Source organism: Barbus barbus (assembly GCF_936440315.1).
Source record: "Barbus barbus genome assembly, chromosome: 14".
Taxonomy (NCBI): domain Eukaryota; kingdom Metazoa; phylum Chordata; class Actinopteri; order Cypriniformes; family Cyprinidae; genus Barbus; species Barbus barbus.
Window position 1 is genome coordinate 32,199,681 of NC_136742.1, and position 18,073 is coordinate 32,217,753.

At 41.3% G+C, this 18,073-nt stretch overlaps 4 protein-coding genes across 5 annotated transcripts in view; 3 read left to right on the forward strand and 1 right to left on the reverse strand.

The window, feature by feature from the left end:
* Positions 1–18,073, forward strand: part of LOC306880073 (peptidyl-prolyl cis-trans isomerase FKBP3-like) — a 391,610-nt gene that overhangs the window by 282,373 nt on the left and 91,164 nt on the right. The gene's annotated exons all lie outside the window — the stretch shown is intronic.
* The window catches only part of LOC306880071 (ena/VASP-like protein), an 86,047-nt gene that overhangs the window by 44,890 nt on the left and 23,084 nt on the right, over positions 1–18,073 (reverse strand). For both annotated transcript variants that reach the window (XM_079433352.1, XM_079433353.1), the window contains exons 4-10: positions 18,005–18,068; positions 15,583–15,650; positions 15,185–15,441; positions 13,688–13,791; positions 13,568–13,610; positions 11,862–11,895; positions 11,708–11,768 (exon numbers count right to left, since the gene is read on the reverse strand). In XM_079433352.1, the coding sequence (XP_079289478.1) occupies positions 11,708–11,768; positions 11,862–11,895; positions 13,568–13,610; positions 13,688–13,791; positions 15,185–15,441; positions 15,583–15,650; positions 18,005–18,068 (631 nt within the window). The remainder of the gene's footprint in view (positions 1–11,707; positions 11,769–11,861; positions 11,896–13,567; positions 13,611–13,687; positions 13,792–15,184; positions 15,442–15,582; positions 15,651–18,004; positions 18,069–18,073) is intronic.
* LOC306879924 (zona pellucida sperm-binding protein 4-like) lies at positions 852–3,978 on the forward strand (the record flags this gene model as incomplete). The annotated part of the gene is made up of 9 exons (XM_079433161.1): positions 852–875; positions 2,376–2,535; positions 2,609–2,796; positions 2,867–2,964; positions 3,034–3,191; positions 3,260–3,452; positions 3,525–3,672; positions 3,751–3,823; positions 3,902–3,978. 9 exons carry the CDS (start codon positions 852–854, stop codon positions 3,976–3,978), a joined length of 1,119 nt encoding a protein of 372 aa, XP_079289287.1.
* LOC306879925 (zona pellucida sperm-binding protein 4-like) lies at positions 6,786–10,056 on the forward strand (the record flags this gene model as incomplete). Its single annotated transcript, XM_079433162.1, has 9 exons — positions 6,786–6,809; positions 8,454–8,613; positions 8,687–8,874; positions 8,945–9,042; positions 9,112–9,269; positions 9,338–9,530; positions 9,603–9,750; positions 9,829–9,901; positions 9,980–10,056. The coding sequence occupies 9 exons, from the start codon at positions 6,786–6,788 to the stop codon at positions 10,054–10,056; spliced, it is 1,119 nt and encodes a 372-aa protein (XP_079289288.1).

Consider the following 18,073-nt stretch of genomic DNA (forward strand, 5'->3'; position numbering starts at 1 on the left):
GTCCAGAAAAAAAGAGAACATCCCAATCGAGTGAAGGGATTTGTTGAAACTGTGGTTCCTAATTATTGTGATCCAACATTTGCCTCGCATTTCAGGATGAAAAGACAAATATTTCAGATGAAGGATAATCCACTTCTTACCTCCGAGACTGTGCTATGATCTATATGACCTTAATATTTTTATTGTGAGTATTAGGCTTATCATTATTGCTGATCACTGTTGTTGTGCTATGATATTGTAATAATTACCATTATATAATCCGAGGAGCATAGAAAAGTTTATGAAAGTGTCGCTCCACAAATATAATAGCAAAATATATAAATATGTATAGTATTTTTATATTACATGAATCAGTATCTAGCACACCTTCCTAAGGAAAGGATACGGACCAGAACAGAAGACATTGCAATTACTACATGATATGTAGACAGACCTAAAGAAGTTCCAGATTTATACTTGTGCTCTTATTTCAGTTATTTTTCCTTTAATGCAAATAAACATGTGCAAACAATATACTTTGTCTTGTGGATTTATTTTGATGTTAATTACATTTACTTACAAATTCACCATCATCATGTTGATATGCTATGTTACTATAAAACTTATGACAAACATGTCTTCTAATATCTTCAATTGTTGCGTATACTGAGCTGCAGCGGACACATTTGTAAACGACTTCACTTGGACCCATAGTGCGAGCTGTCTCTTTAATACCGCGTGGTTTATATACATGTTGCTGCTGATTGGGCTGGCATTTTTGGAACACCCACCAAACATGAGAAAACATATCTCAAACCCCGTTGCACACCGTTTCCAGGAAACATGTCGTTCAACCCGGAAACAGTAGCAAAATGTTGGGCCTGAACGTGCCCCAGGTTTGAAAATGTCATAGCGTCTGTGATAGCTCAAGACAGGTTTGGATCACATTGCTGACCTGCTCATACTTAACGAGCTTCAGCGACCGCAACGAGCACCGATTTGGTCACGATCCGGGGGTTTTGTCGTAGACTGTGGAATCTGTCCGCGACAGCAAAATCCAGCCAAAAGTCCTGTAGTGTGAGCCTGGTTTAAGAATAAAACAACCCAGAATTGTCAAAAAGTCAACAATTGGATTCAGCTAATGCAGGATAAAACCAAGGCCGAATTCAAAATGGCAGAAATTAATACAAGTATGCTATTTTTAATTATGCTCAAGTTTGTTTTTTCATGCATGTAACAAGGGTAATTGAATCACACAGTTGCATAAGCTCCAACTCATGCAAGTCTGGAGAATCGTGAGGATTAATGAAGAGGGAGGAGCTATCATTAATTAGCTGAAATCTGTAGAGTACAAAAAGACCAAAAGGCTGCCTCTCTGTTTTGTGACTAGCTGTTGAACAATGGCTGGAAGTTGGGGTTTGTTTCAGATTTTGGCAGTTTGTGCTTTCTGTCATGCTGTTCCACAGTGGAGTAATTTGCCTCAGAACCCTCAAGCTCTGTTCCAGCAAACTGACCAGCGGTTTCAGAAGCCAGTTCAACAACAAACTGACCAGCGGTTTGAGAAGCCAGTTCAACAACAAACTGACCAGCGGTTTGAGAAGCCAGTTCAACAGCAAACTGACCAGCGGTTTCGGCAGCCAGTTCAACAGCAAACTGACCAGCGGTTTCGGCAGCCAGTTCAACAACAAACTGACCAGCGGTTTGAGAAGCTAGTTCAACAGCAAACTGACCAGCGGTTTCGGCAGCCAGTTCAACAACAAACTGACCAGCGGTTTGAGAAGCCAGTTCAACAACAAACTGACCAGCGGTTTGAGAAGCCAGTTCAACAACAAACTGACCAGCGGTTTGAGAAGCCAGTTCAACAACAAACTGACCAGCGGTTTGAGAAGCCAGTTCAACAGCAAACTGACCAGCGGTTTCGGCAGCCAGTTCAACAACAAACTGACAAGCGGTTTGAGAAGCCAGTTCAACAACAAACTGACCAGCGGTTTGAGAAGCTAGTTCAACAGCAAACTGACCAGCGGTTTCGGCAGCCAGTTCAACAACAAACTGACCAGCGGTTTGAGAAGCTAGTTCAACAGCAAACTGACCAGCGGTTTCGGCAGCCAGTTCAACAGCAAACTGACCAGCGGTTTCGGCAGCTAGTTCAACAGCAAACTGACCAGCGGTTTCAAAAGCCAGTTCAACAACAAACTGACCAGTGGTTTGAGAAGCCAGTTCAACAGCAAACTGACCAGCGGTTTGAGAAGCCAGTTCAACAGCAAACTGACCAGCGGTTTCAAAAGCCAGTTCAACAGCAAACTGACCAGCGGTTTCGGCAGCCAGTTCAACAGCAAACTGACCAGCGGTTTCGGCAGCCAGTTCAACAACAAACTGACCAGCGGTTTCCTCAGCAGTTTCAGCTTCAGAAGCCAGTGGCCCAGGCAGAGCCCCTTCACAAATGTGCTGTAGCTGACTATGAGCAGATCCAATGTGGACCACCTGGGATCAGTGGTGCTGAGTGTGAAGCTATTAACTGCTGCTTTAATGGGCAGCAGTGTTACTATGGGAGGGCAGGTAAGCGTTCTCAATCTTATTCTGTTCATGTTAAATTCTCCGCATTAACCTGCTCTTGTACCTTTTGTTCCAGTGACCGTCCAGTGTATTAGAGATGGTCAGTTTGTGGTAGTGGTGTCTAGAGACGTTACTCTGCCTCGACTGAGTCTGGATTCGGTTAGTCTACTGGGTGGAAACGACCCACCTTGCGGTCCTGTGGAGTCCACACCTTCTTTTGCTATATACCAGTTCCCTGTGACCGCATGTGGCACGAGCATGATGGTGAGCAGCTGCTTCTGGTGTAATTCTGCTTTGCTTATGGACTGGATGCCAACAGTTTTGCTATTCGCAGGAGGACAGCGGAGATGTGGTGTATGAGAACCGAATGACCTCCTCATATGAAGTTGGCATTGGACCATTTGGTTCCATCACAAGGGACAGTCATTTTGAGTAAGTGATCTGACTTGGTGTGAATTTTAATCTTTGATAAATTCTACAAGCTCACCGTCTGTTGTCCAGGCTTCTCTTTCAGTGTAGGTACTCTGGAACTTCTGTTGAAGCTCTGGTTGTGGAGGTCAACTCTGTTCCTCCACCTCCACCAGTAGCTGCTCCTGGACCTCTCAGGGTGGAGCTCAGACTGGCCAATGGCCAATGTGTCACCAAAGGGTGCGCAGAAGGTAAGGTCTTGTCCTGTCTTCCTAAAGCCTTTCAAACTTGAGTCTGGTTAAACCCCAGTGTTCCTCAGGGGATGAGGCCTACACGTCCTACTACAGTGACGCTGATTATCCCGTCACTAAAGTCCTGCGGGAGCCTGTGTATGTTGAGGTGCACATTATGGAGAGGACTGACCCCAACATTGTCCTGATGCTGGGACGTTGTTGGGCGACTTCAACCCCCAGTCCACTCAGTCTCCCCCAGTGGGACCTTCTGGTTGATGGGTGAGTGTACAGCCAATCTTTATCCAGTTTGTCTACTGGGAGGCACTTTCTAACCACCTCTTTCCTCTTCAGATGCCCTTACCAGGACGACCGTTATCTGACCACACTGGTTCCAGTGACTGGATCGTCTGGTCTTCAGTTCCCAACCCACTACAAGCGCTTTGTTGTGAAAATGTTCACATTTGTAGATCCAGCCTCACTGGTTCCTCTGCAGGAAACTGTATGCCCCCATTACTTGCACGGTTTCATTTTTACTACTTGTGGATTCTATGACTTGCTCCTCTCTCTTCCCTGTCAGATCTTCATCCACTGCAGCACAGAGGTGTGCCATCCATCATCCGGCTCTTGTGAGCAAAGCTGCACGAGGAAACGTGAGTTCTTGCTTTAACTTGACTAGCGGAACTGAGAATTTTATAAGTGCGTTCACACTTCTAAAATTTCTCTTTCAGGGAGAGACACCCCTATCAAGGCCATCTCTAGTGAGCAGACTGTGGTTTCTAGTGGAGAAGTTACTCTGGTCCTGTAAATCTAGTGTTTTTAATAAACCTTGCAGAACACCGAGATCTTTGTCTATTGGTTTTGTTTTGGCTTTGCAGAATCTGGTAATCCATGCCTCTTCTCCGTCTGTTTGTGGATTTTTATTTATTTTTTTCTTTAACACTATTAAACCAAGGTTCCTTTTTGTAAAGTCATGCATTGAGTCGAGGCTTCTGTACAAGCCATGACCCTTATCCAACCTCCAGTTGTTAACCTGGGCCACTGCATAGGGTACCAAATTAAGGGTTAATCATTAACTTTTGGTTAACAGGACGTTTAGCCTAACCAACATACACATTTTGCTGGGGAGCAATTGGGTGTTTGGGGTCTTGTTCAAGGGCACCTCAGCTGTGGGTATTGAAGGTAGTGTTATACATTCACTCGCATGTATAATTCCTGCTGGTACTGAGACTTGAACCCTTGACCTTTGGGTTACTAGTCAGTCCCTCCAGGATTTTGCGATCGCTGAAGTTTTGCAAGAGCTCACAAATTTTCGTAATTGCCACGGATTTTGGGGTTAGATGTGTCCCGTGACGTCATTGCAACACCCATTCAAAGAGGTTGTTTCTCAGTTTGAAAAATGGAATGAACAGCCTTGGGTTCTCATGCCAATTTACAAGAGCTACATTGGACAAACGAACCGAAGAGCGGAACGAATCTGCGCTACGCGCCGCAGACTGTTAATCTGCTCAGGCCGGAGCCACGGGCTGCTCTCGATCACGCGACACCGTTATACACGGCGCTGGAGATACAGTGACGAAAGTGGTCTAATGGGGCAGTCGTGGCCTAATGGTTCGAGAGTTGGACTCGTAATCCAAAGGTTGCGGGTTCGAGTCTCGGGCCGGCAGGGATTGTAGGTGGGGGGAGTGAATGTCCAGCGCTCTCTCCACCCTCAATACCACGACTGAGGTGCCCTTGAGCAAGGCACCGAACCCCCAACTGCTCCCTGGGCAACGCAGCATAAATGGCTGCCCACTGCTCCGGGTGTGTGTTCACTGCTGTGTGTGTGTCTACACTTTGGATGGGTTCAATGCAGAGCACAAATTCCGAGTATGGGTCACCATACTTGGCCACATGTCACGTCAATTTCACTTTAAATCAACTTTCTTTAGATACAGTCTGAAGATAGTGGCTGTACATTCCAAGATGTGTTTCTAATGGCAAGCTCATACTACATGATTGAAAGACTAGTCGAGTCACTGTGTTGCTCACACTACGCAACAAGATTCCTTCTCATCTGTCGCTGTCTTGTCATAGCTGCGCACATACAACACTAACGAGGTGCACCCACTACAGAACATTCAGTGGAAAGCAAAAATACGTTTTCTCACATACATTCTCACGATTATAGGCCGTATGTTCAAGCATGGATGATCAATTGGTCTGTGCAGTTATTTTATCCGAAAGAAAGAAGAAACCACGACAAAAGAGAATATGGCAGAAACAATGGCTTGGAAGACGTGGATAACAAGAACTGTCAGTACTGTAGAAAGAGTTGGAGTTAATTAAAAAGTACAATGAAACGTGTTATTATATACACAATCTATGCATTTGTTCAATTTATTTCGAGTTAGTTGATTTGATTAATTTGTGGAGTTTCGTTTCTGTTCATAAAGATCCATGATAAGACCGATTATACCATCTGCACTGTGATTGGCTGGATTAGTTCCATCTTGTCATTGTGTCACACACATTACCAGATCACCTGGCGATAATAACAAACAGGGCTGCGTTCAGCCCCGAAAAAATAGTGCAAAACGTTTATTAAAAGGAAACGGTGGTGCGTTAAACACCCTGTTCTGATGATGTAAGTGTTGCAACTATGGCAGCTGAGAAGGCCATTCTTTGTGTTCTTTTTGAAGAATTTTCAGAGCCTGATGAAATCGGTGTAAATACATATTTAATACTGCAAAATACACTCGATGTTACAGTCACTGCCCTTGCCGTCCAGAAAAAAAGAGAACATCCCAATCGAGTGAAGGGATTTGTTGAAACTGTGGTTCCTAATTATTGTGATCCAACATTTGCCTCGCATTTCAGGATGAAAAGACAAATATTTCAGATGAAGGATAATCCACTTCTTACCTCCGAGACTGTGCTATGATCTATATGACCTTAATATTTTTATTGTGAGTATTAGGCTTATCATTATTGCTGATCACTGTTGTTGTGCTATGATATTGTAATAATTACCATTATATAATCCGAGGAGCATAGAAAAGTTTATGAAAGTGTCGCTCCACAAATATAATAGCAAAATATATAAATATGTATAGTATTTTTATATTACATGAATCAGTATCTAGCACACCTTCCTAAGGAAAGGATACGGACCAGAACAGAAGACATTGCAATTACTACATGATATGTAGACAGACCTAAAGAAGTTCCAGATTTATACTTGTGCTCTTATTTCAATTATTTTTCCTTTAATGCAAATAAACATGTGCAAACAATATACTTTGTCTTGTGGATTTATTTTGATGTTAATTACATTTACTTACAAATTCACCATCATCATGTTGATATGCTATGTTACTATAAAACTTATGACAAACATGTCTTCTAATATCTTCAATTGTTGCGTATACTGAGCTGCAGCGGACACATTTGTAAACGACTTCACTTGGACCCATAGTGCGAGCTGTCTCTTTAATACCGCGTGGTTTATATACATGTTGCTGCTGATTGGGCTGACATTTTTGGAACACCCACCAAACATGAGAAAACATATCTCAAACCCCGTTGCACACCGTTTCCAGGAAACATGTCGTTCAACCCGGAAACAGTAGCAAAATGTTGGGCCTGAACGTGCCCCAGGTTTGAAAATGTCATAGCGTCTGTGATAGCTCAAGACAGGTTTGGATCACATTGCTGACCTGCTCATACTTAACGAGCTTCAGCGACCGCAACGAGCACCGATTTGGTCACGATCCGGGGGTTTTGTCGTAGACTGTGGAATCTGTCCGCGACAGCAAAATCCAGCCAAAAGTCCTGTAGTGTGAGCCTGGTTTAAGAATAAAACAACCCAGAATTGTCAAAAAGTCAACAATTGGATTCAGCTAATGCAGGATAAAACCAAGGCCGAATTCAAAATGGCAGAAATTAATACAAGTATGCTATTTTTAATTATGCTCAAGTTTGTTTTTTCATGCATGTAACAAGGGTAATTGAATCACACAGTTGCATAAGCTCCAACTCATGCAAGTCTGGAGAATCGTGAGGATTAATGAAGAGGGAGGAGCTATCATTAATTAGCTGAAATCTGTAGAGTACAAAAAGACCAAAAGGCTGCCTCTCTGTTTTGTGACTAGCTGTTGAACAATGGCTGGAAGTTGGGGTTTGTTTCAGATTTTGGCAGTTTGTGCTTTCTGTCATGCTGTTCCACAGTGGAGTAATTTGCCTCAGAACCCTCAAGCTCTGTTCCAGCAAACTGACCAGCGGTTTCAGAACCCAATTCAACAACAAACTGACCAGCAGTTTCAGAAGCCAGTTCAACAACAAACTGACCGGCGTTTTGAGAAGCCAGTTCAACAGCAAACTGACCAGCGGTTTCAGAACCCAGTTCAACAGCAAACTGACCAGCGGTTTCGGCAGCCAGTTCAACAACAAACTGACCAGCGGTTTGAGAAGCTAGTTCAACAGCAAACTGACCAGCGGTTTCGGCAGCCAGTTCAACAACAAACTGACAAGCGGTTTGAGAAGCCAGTTCAACAACAAACTGACCAGCGGTTTGAGAAGCCAGTTCAACAACAAACTGACCAGCGGTTTGAGAAGCTAGTTCAACAACAAACTGACCAGCGGTTTGAGAAGCCAGTTCAACAACAAACTGACCAGCGGTTTGAGAAGCCAGTTCAACAGCAAACTGACCAGCGGTTTCGGCAGCCAGTTCAACAGCAAACTGACCAGAGGTTTCGGCAGCCAGTTCAACAACAAACTGACAAGCGGTTTGAGAAGCTAGTTCAACAGCAAACTGACCAGCGGTTTCGGCAGCCAGTTCAACAGCAAACTGACCAGAGGTTTCGGCAGCCAGTTCAACAACAAACTGACCAGCGGTTTGAGAAGCTAGTTCAACAGCAAACTGACCAGCGGTTTCGGCAGCCAGTTCAACAACAAACTGACCAGCGGTTTCAAAAGCCAGTTCAACAACAAACTGACCAGTGGTTTGAGAAGCCAGTTCAACAGCAAACTGACCAGCGGTTTCGGCAGCCAGTTCAACAGCAAACTGACCAGCGGTTTGAGAAGCCAGTTCAACAGCAAACTGACCAGTGGTTTCGGCAGCCAGTTCAACAGCAAACTGACCAGCGGTTTCGGCAGCCAGTTCAACAGCAAACTGACCAGCGGTTTCGGCAGCCAGTTCAACAGCAAACTGACCAGCGGTTTCGGCAGCCAGTTCAACAGCAAACTGACCAGCGGTTTCGGCAGCCAGTTCAACAACAAACTGACCAGCGGTTTCCTCAGCAGTTTCAGCTTCAGAAGCCAGTGGCCCAGGCAGAGCCCCTTCACAAATGTGCTGTAGCTGACTATGAGCAGATCCAATGTGGACCACCTGGGATCAGTGGTGCTGAGTGTGAAGCTATTAACTGCTGCTTTAATGGGCAGCAGTGTTACTATGGGAGGGCAGGTAAGCGTTCTCAATCTTATTCTGTTCATGTTAAATTCTCCGCATTAACCTGCTCTTGTACCTTTTGTTCCAGTGACCGTCCAGTGTATTAGAGATGGTCAGTTTGTGGTAGTGGTGTCTAGAGACGTTACTCTGCCTCGACTGAGTCTGGATTCGGTTAGTCTACTGGGTGGAAACGACCCACCTTGCGGTCCTGTGGAGTCCACACCTTCTTTTGCTATATACCAGTTCCCTGTGACCGCATGTGGCACGAGCATGATGGTGAGCAGCTGCTTCTGGTGTAATTCTGCTTTGCTTATGGACTGGATGCCAACAGTTTTGCTATTCGCAGGAGGACAGCGGAGATGTGGTGTATGAGAACCGAATGACCTCCTCATATGAAGTTGGCATTGGACCATTTGGTTCCATCACAAGGGACAGTCATTTTGAGTAAGTGATCTGACTTGGTGTGAATTTTAATCTTTGATAAATTCTACAAGCTCACCGTCTGTTGTCCAGGCTTCTCTTTCAGTGTAGGTACTCTGGAACTTCTGTTGAAGCTCTGGTTGTGGAGGTCAACTCTGTTCCTCCACCTCCACCAGTAGCTGCTCCTGGACCTCTCAGGGTGGAGCTCAGACTGGCCAATGGCCAATGTGTCACCAAAGGGTGCGCAGAAGGTAAGGTCTTGTCCTGTCTTCCTAAAGCCTTTCAAACTTGAGTCTGGTTAAACCCCAGTGTTCCTCAGGGGATGAGGCCTACACGTCCTACTACAGTGACGCTGATTATCCCGTCACTAAAGTCCTGCGGGAGCCTGTGTATGTTGAGGTGCACATTATGGAGAGGACTGACCCCAACATTGTCCTGATGCTGGGACGTTGTTGGGCGACTTCAACCCCCAGTCCACTCAGTCTCCCCCAGTGGGACCTTCTGGTTGATGGGTGAGTGTACAGCCAATCTTTATCCAGTTTGTCTACTGGGAGGCACTTTCTAACCACCTCTTTCCTCTTCAGATGCCCTTACCAGGACGACCGTTATCTGACCACACTGGTTCCAGTGACTGGATCGTCTGGTCTTCAGTTCCCAACCCACTACAAGCGCTTTGTTGTGAAAATGTTCACATTTGTAGATCCAGCCTCACTGGTTCCTCTGCAGGAAACTGTATGCCCCCATTACTTGCACGGTTTCATTTTTACTACTTGTGGATTCTATGACTTGCTCCTCTCTCTTCCCTGTCAGATCTTCATCCACTGCAGCACAGAGGTGTGCCATCCATCATCCGGCTCTTGTGAGCAAAGCTGCACGAGGAAACGTGAGTTCTTGCTTTAACTTGACTAGCGGAACTGAGAATTTTATAAGTGCGTTCACACTTCTAAAATTTCTCTTTCAGGGAGAGACACCCCTATCAAGGCCATCTCTAGTGAGCAGACTGTGGTTTCTAGTGGAGAAGTTACTCTGGTCCTGTAAATCTAGTGTTTTTAATAAACCTTGCAGAACACCGAGATCTTTGTCTATTGGTTTTGTTTTGGCTTTGCAGAATCTGGTAATCCATGCCTCTTCTCCGTCTGTTTGTGGATTTTTATTTATTTTTTTCTTTAACACTATTAAACCAAGGTTCCTTTTTGTAAAGTCATGCATTGAGTCGAGGCTTCTGTACAAGCCATGACCCTTATCCAACCTCCAGTTGTTAGTGCGAGCTGTCTCTTTAATACCGTGTGGTTTATATACATGCTGCTGATTGGGCTGACTTTTTTTTTTTTTTCCCTGAGTTTCTCTCTTTTTGTTTCCTCCATGGAATAAAAAGCACAAAGATGACTGACTTTTTATCTCTATTCCTCAGAATTCCAAATTATGAGACCCACAATGACCTCTTGTATATCCCATGGCGGAAATGGACTTCCATAGTACCTTAAAACGACACTTTAGTATACTGAAGTTTAATGTTTTGATAATGTATAATAAAATAAAAAGTGAGCTTATTTGCATATCAATACATTAATGTATGCATTCATCTTTCTTATTAGTGCTGATTAGGTCTGAAGTTAGAATTAATTTTTTTTTTTTTTTTCTTTTCAAATTCAGGTCCATTGGTTGGTCCAGTTTTATGCTTTTCCCATCACAAAGTCACATGTCTTTTTTTTTTGATGCGCATGAAGGAATTTATTCAGTAAAAGTGTTTCCATCGTAGTTTGTGCATGTTTTCTTACAGGCTGAGAAATTGATCCTACTTAGTTGAGCGCATAAGTATTTTGTGCATTTTTAGGCTACGTCCACACGAAGACGGATTTCTCCGTATCCGATCTTTTTTTTTGCCTCAAATTCCGTAAACACTGAGTCGTCTCAGGAAATATCTGCATCCACACGGAATCACTGAAAACAATGTAGTACACATGCCAAACCAATATGTGGCGCTATAATTCTGCCACAGAGATACACAAAAAAACAAGAAGACTTGGACCATGTGCGTAAACCTTGCGTGCTGAATATAAACTAACACACAAAGCAGAAGATTTTGCTTTAATAAAACTAATGAGCTCAGTAGGTTATGCAGCACGAACACAGGCACGTAGTCTGACATTGTTGTTGTTGTCACTGTTATGTGACGTAGCGGTGTCTGATTAGGGGCGAGACGTGGGCTGATGACGTCATCGTTTCAGAAAATATACGGATTCGCCGTCCACACGAAAATATGAAACCGGCGTTTTCAAATTTATCCACCCTGGGACCCGGTTTCAAAAATGGTCGGTTTCACTCTTTGAAAACACTGGTTTCGTGTGGACGAAACGCCTATACGGTAAAAAATGTATGCGTATACAGAGAAACCCGTCTTCGTGTGGACGGGGCCTTAGAATTTATGCACATCTTGGCGTTTCAATCCATCGTTTTTTTATGCGATATCCCAAAATGCACATAAATAGATGGATAGAAACATAGCTATTGGGATCCAGAAAGTGTTTGATTACACACATCATAATATTTTCTTCTGTGTTCAGAATAAAGAAACTCAACATGAGTAAATCATGACAGAACGATGATTTTTGGGTGAACTCTGCATTAGGTCCATTAGGAATCCAGTGTGTTACTGAAGTAAGAATGTGGATTGTGATGTGTTTCTGACCTGGACACCAGCGATGCTCTCTCGGCTGAATTGGCTCGGTCCCATGGTTTCTTCACTCCATCTGCAGAACGACACACACCAGACCTGATCTTACCATCCACACTCACCCGAGAAACACATTTACTGCACTGGTCTCATGCAGAAGAACAAGTACCTGCGGCGTTCTGTCCACGAGACACGGCATCGTCCTGAAACACAGTAGAATCATTCCCAGAATACAACAGCCTTTCACACACTCCTCCGTCTTTAAACCTCTAACATTCACTCAAAGTCCACAATACATGCAAGTTAACCCTAGTGAAGAATACATATACTGAAATACATTTATTTCATGCTAAGTATACTACAAAAACATTTTTATATTTATGTACTTAATAAAATGTCCTGCAATTGTACTTTTGGTGTACTTAAGGTCTGCTAAATTGGAATATCTAATTTTGTACTCAATGCACTTTAATTGTGCAGAAGTAGTGCTGAGGTACAATTAAAGATACACTTAGTATATTGGAACTACTTCAGGTACACTTTAAATATTTTGCATTTAAAGTCTGATATTATTTAAAGATCATACAATCCTCATCAAAAGTGACTTTAAAACACATTTTAGACAGTGCATTGTGCACAAGTAATAGTTTAATTATAATTTTTATATCAGTAAGTCTCGAGTTATGTCAGTATGTTAATAGATTTTAACTATATTTAGTATGAAATGTATTTTAAATATATTACTTTTTTACTAGGGAAGACATAAAATATTTATATCTTTTTCATTAAGTGTTTTGTTTTTATTGTGAAATTATTTATTTATATATATATATATATATATATATATATATATATATAGGGCTGGACATACTGTATATAGACATTATTATTATTATTTTAACTCTAAAATGAAAATATAAATATATTACTGTTGTAAATTACAATTGTCCTGTGAAATTAAAACATAAAAATATAATTATATGCCTAATAATTGTTTTATTTTACACTGCAAGTTACAATATTAATATTTGTGTCTTACATTCTTGACTTTCTCATGTTCAAATCTTCCAACAATGTAAAAAATCATGTTCTTCCTCAGTATTTTCGTCTTTTTTTCCGGTGCAAATATCTAAACATCCTTAACTCAAGATACGCTTTCATTATCATATATTATTCAAATCAATAATGTGTATCTGTAATGTGTGTGTATCAAATCTTTGATATACATAAATGTTTTTATATATAATCATTTTTAATCCTTAACTGTTTTAATTCATTTAAAGTCACTTTTAAATCATTTTATAAAAATTTTAATCAAATTAAATATGTTTAATGATTATTTTAATTCATTTTATGTAAAGCACTTTGAATTACCATTGTGTATGAAATGTGCTATATAAATCAACTAAAAAAAATCTAAAAACTTCATTGAAAATCGAGCACAATTATCTTATAAACATCAAGAAAGCAAACACTCACACACACACACACACACACTCACTCTCTCTCACACACACACACACACACACACACACTCACTCTCACACACACTCACTCCACACACACACACACACACACACACACACACACACACTCACTCTCTCACACACACACACTCACTCTCACACACACACTCACTCACTCACACACACACACTCACTCACTCACTCTCACACTCACTCTCTCACACACTCTCACACTCACACTCACTCACTCACACACACACTCACTCACTCACTCACTCACTCACTCACTCACTCACTCACTCACTCACTCACTCACTCACTCACTCACTCACTCACTCACTCTCACACACACACACACACACACACACACACACACACACACAGTGATCTCCATCAGCTCTGTACTCACGCTTTGGCTATCTCCGTCCTTCTTCTCGTCTGCTGCTTTCCGTCTGTGATGAGAAGTAAAGAGTGTGTGTTTGTTGATGTGTATTTATTCTGAGTGTGTGATATGTGTGTTGTCTCTGACCTGCGAGCGAGCAGCGCGTTCATCTCCTCCATCAGGCCTCCACCTCCTCCTCCGCTGGTCCGGTTAGCTTCGTTTTTGGCTCCGGATGCAGAGTTGTCCTCCGGCTGCGGACAAACATCAACACAAACACATTATCTGATGATCACACGCCTCATTGATATTATTGGCCTCTTTGGGATGTTTTTTGTGCATTTTTCATGTGAGATGTGAGAAAGTGTTTTTGGAGATTGGGTTGTTTACTCTTAAAGTAAAGTGTTTTTCACGGCGACGCCACAGAAGAACCATCTTTTAAAGTCAGAACCTTTTTCCACTGTAAAGAATCTTTTGTGCATTTGAAAAATACCGTGAATGTTAAAGGATCTTCAAGCACTCATCAGTGCCAGTGAAGGAGTTTTATTTTTAAGAGTGTTCAGTCTGAACAGTGGAGTCTGTGTACTGTTTATTTATTATGTATACATAAATACACACATGCATGTATATATTTATGAAAAATATGTTACGTTTATATATTTAATATATTTATATACTATATAAATTATATGAATATAAATATATACATGTAAATATTTTCAAAATATATACTGTATGTGTGCGTATTTATATATACATAATAAATATACACAATACACACTCATACATTATGTAAACATAAACTTTTATTTTGAATGCGATTAATCGCAATTAATTGTTTTGCAGCCCTGGATTGCTTATAATGAATGAGTCAAAAAGACTGACAAACAGTCTCAAACTCATCAGTGGAATGACTCAAAAATAAAGGCTCCAGATGTGTTTTCTCACAGAAATGCCATAGAGGATCTGTTTTTGGCTCCTAAAGAACCTTTCAGTGATCAGTTCTTAAAAGAAACATTTATTTCTTAGATTAAAGAACATTTTAATCATCTGAAGAACCTTTTTTCACTATAATGAACCCTTAGTGGTTCCATGGATGTTAAACATTCTCAACCTTAATTTTTGTGTAGTAGAAATGACTATATATGACATTTTCAGTGAACATTTTTGAATATAAAATACAATCTGAAGGGGATTTTTATCATGTTTGCAGCCAGTATGAACTGCCGCTGCCTGGAAATGATTCTGCTAAACATCTTTGGTTTGGGTTCGGTCATAGAGTCTGTTCCAGAAGCAAAAACTCCTTTTATTTTGTCCATTTATAAACCATTAAAGACAGACCTACCATGAGCTACAAGGTCGTTATTTGATGTTATATGCTCTCGTGGAAGCCGTGTGTTCATGTAATTTCAACATATTTTTTAAATAACTGCATTTAACAGCTAAATCTGTGGTGAAAAACTACATTACCCATGATGCTGTACAGAATATTCAACCAATCTGAAAGTCACGGTGAGCAAATGCACCAAAAAAAGCTCCGCCCACTGCCATAAAGCATCACAAATGACGTAATCGAGTCTTAAATTATTATATGCATAAACCTACAATATATTGTTTCTACAAATATAATTTTATATGATTTCGCACCCGCTGCACACGGCGCAGTTTGGCTCCGGCGATCATGGCAGCCAGACCAGTGGGGGCGTTGCTATCATCCTGGGTGTGACCCCCGTACCCGCCCACAGGCAGAGGAGGCGGAGGAGGGGGCGGAGCTCCAGCGGAAGGGGGCGGTGGCCCAGGTGGGGGAGGAGGAGGGGGACAGGGACCGCCCATCGACAGAGGAGGCGGAGCCACAATGGGAGGAGCTACAGACAGCACCACAGGGTGACCCTGAAACGGGGAACCTGGGAAAACACACACAAATCACTTCATACAGTACAGCAGCATCACAGCTAATGATGCTTTAACTGTAAAGCAGCTCTACAGAAGACAACAGTGTCATTATTCAGATCAATAACAGTATCAGTGTTTCAGTGGCGTCTGACCTGAGTTGGACGATCGTCTCTCTCGCTCGATATGAGCCTGCATCTGCTGCTGCTGCATTTCCATTTGCCTGCGGAGATTAAATACACACATGAACACACACTGACATACCCATCATGCACTGCACACACACCTCACTCACACACTAACAGTCAAGAGGTTTAATGTTTCTGAAAGAAGTCTCTTCTGCTCACCGAAGCTGCATTTGTTTGATCAAAACTACATTAAAAATTGAAATATTATTCAAATGTAAAATGCTGTTTTCTATGTGAATATGTGTTAAACTGTAATGTATTTCTGTGATCTGCAGCTGTATTTTCAGCATCATTACTCCAGTCTTCAGTGTCACATGATCTTCAGAAATCATTATAATATACTGATTTACTGCTCAACAAACATTTCTGATTATTATGTTAATTAATGCTAAAACAGTTGTGCTGCTCAATATTTTTGTGGAAACTGTGATACATTTTATTTTTCAGGATTCACAGATGAATAGAAAGTTCAAAAGATCAACATTTATTTGAAATAGAACTCTTTGTAACATTATAAATGTCACTTCTGACAGTGTTGGGAAGGTTACTTGGGAAATGTAGCAGGTTACAGATTAAAAGTTACACTATCTAAAATGTAATAAGTAGTGTAACTATTTCAATTACTTAAATATTACATTTGATTACTTTTTAATTACTTTTCTAAATTTCTAACAAATGTTTTCAACTGTTAATCATTTTGAATGATTGATTACACTGGCATCTAACAATGCCTTGAAAAACACCGTTAATCTTAAAAAATAAAGCATAAACATAAACCCAAACAGGAAATAAAACAGTTCTGTGTCCTAAACTCCTGAAACATTAAAGCAGTCAATGACATTTATGAAAGAAATCAATCAAATCTGTTTGTGTGTGAAAATATTCAGAAGATACCCTCTTTGTAATCATTAATATTTTCATAATTAACTGTAATTTAACTACACATGAACTGTAACTGATTACAATTACATTTATTTTGTAATTAAATTGCATAATTTAGTTACATGTAACTAGTTACTCCTCAACACTGCTTTTGAGTAATTTAATGCATCTTTGATGAATAGAAGTATTAATGTATTTTTTGGGAACATGGTGCCGTGTTTCATATCTGATCTAATAATAAGTCTGACAGCGATATGATGAGAATCGATCAGATGCTCTTGAGGTTCCTGATGCAGGAAGCGTGCACAGTGAGAGATGCATGATGGGACGGAAGAATAGCTGACGCTTCCTGTGACCAGCAGTAGTGATGGGAAGTTCGGATCATTTTACCGACTCGGACCTTTGAGTCTCGTTCAGCAAAATGAACAAATCTTTTTTAGAGTCATTTCGTTCATTTTAGCAAAATATAATTCAAATGTTACGTGTTACTTTCCAAACACATCTACTACTTATGCAAACGTTTATCACACTACAAACAATACAAAACTATAATGCTATAAGAAACAGAAAATATTAATTCATTGTTCGCCTGGGTCTTTAGTCTATGATTCAAGTCGAACGACTCAAACCCGGGACTCGAGAGATGAACTAATCCCAGTACAGGACCCAATGCGCATGCGCGACTGAACGAATCACTCCCCGAGACGACTCGTTCTTCCCGAGTCACATTAAAGATTCGTTCAAAATGAACGAATCGTTCAAGAACAACCCATCACCACCCAGCAGAGGGCGAGTGTGTGTGTTTCACTGACCGCATCAGAGCAAACACAGCTGTGCTGATTCATTTATGAGTGGAAATTAACGCTTCTATTCATCTGTGATGCATTAAATTGATCAAAAGTGTCAGTAAAGACTTTTATAATGTTACAAAAGATTATATTTCAAATAATTGCTGTTCTTTTGAACTTTCTATACATCGGTGAATCCTGAAAAATAAAATGTATCAGTTTCCACAAAAATATTGGACAGCACAGCTGTTTTCAACATTGATAAGACAGTGTGCATAGTGCAGTGAGATCACTTTTATATGCTGTTCTGAACAAAACCCTGCTCTTTTATTGGGCTCTAGTTAAACACTGTTAAAGTGTGTGAATGTGATTTATACAGTACAGTTCATTTGTAGTGAGATATCACAGCATTGTGTGTGTGTGTGTGTGTGTGTGTGTGTGTGTGTGCATTATAGTGAGTATGTGTGCGTGTGTGTGTGTGTGTGTGTGAGTGTGTGTGTGTGTATGTGCTTTATAGTGAGTGTGTGTGTGTGTGTATTTGTGTGCGAGTGTGTGTGTCTGTGTGTGAGTGTGTGTGTGTGTATGTGCTTTATAGTGAGTGTGTGTGTGTGTGTGTGTGTGTGTGTGTGTGTGTGTATTTGTGTGCGAGTGTGTGTGTGTGTGTGTGTGTGTGTGTGTGTGTGTGTGTGTGAGAGAGTGAGTGTGTGCGCGCGGCTCACCGTCTCTGGACCTCCAGCTCTTCTGAACTCATCCCATTCTGGACTGGACGCTGAACAGCTGGACCTGAA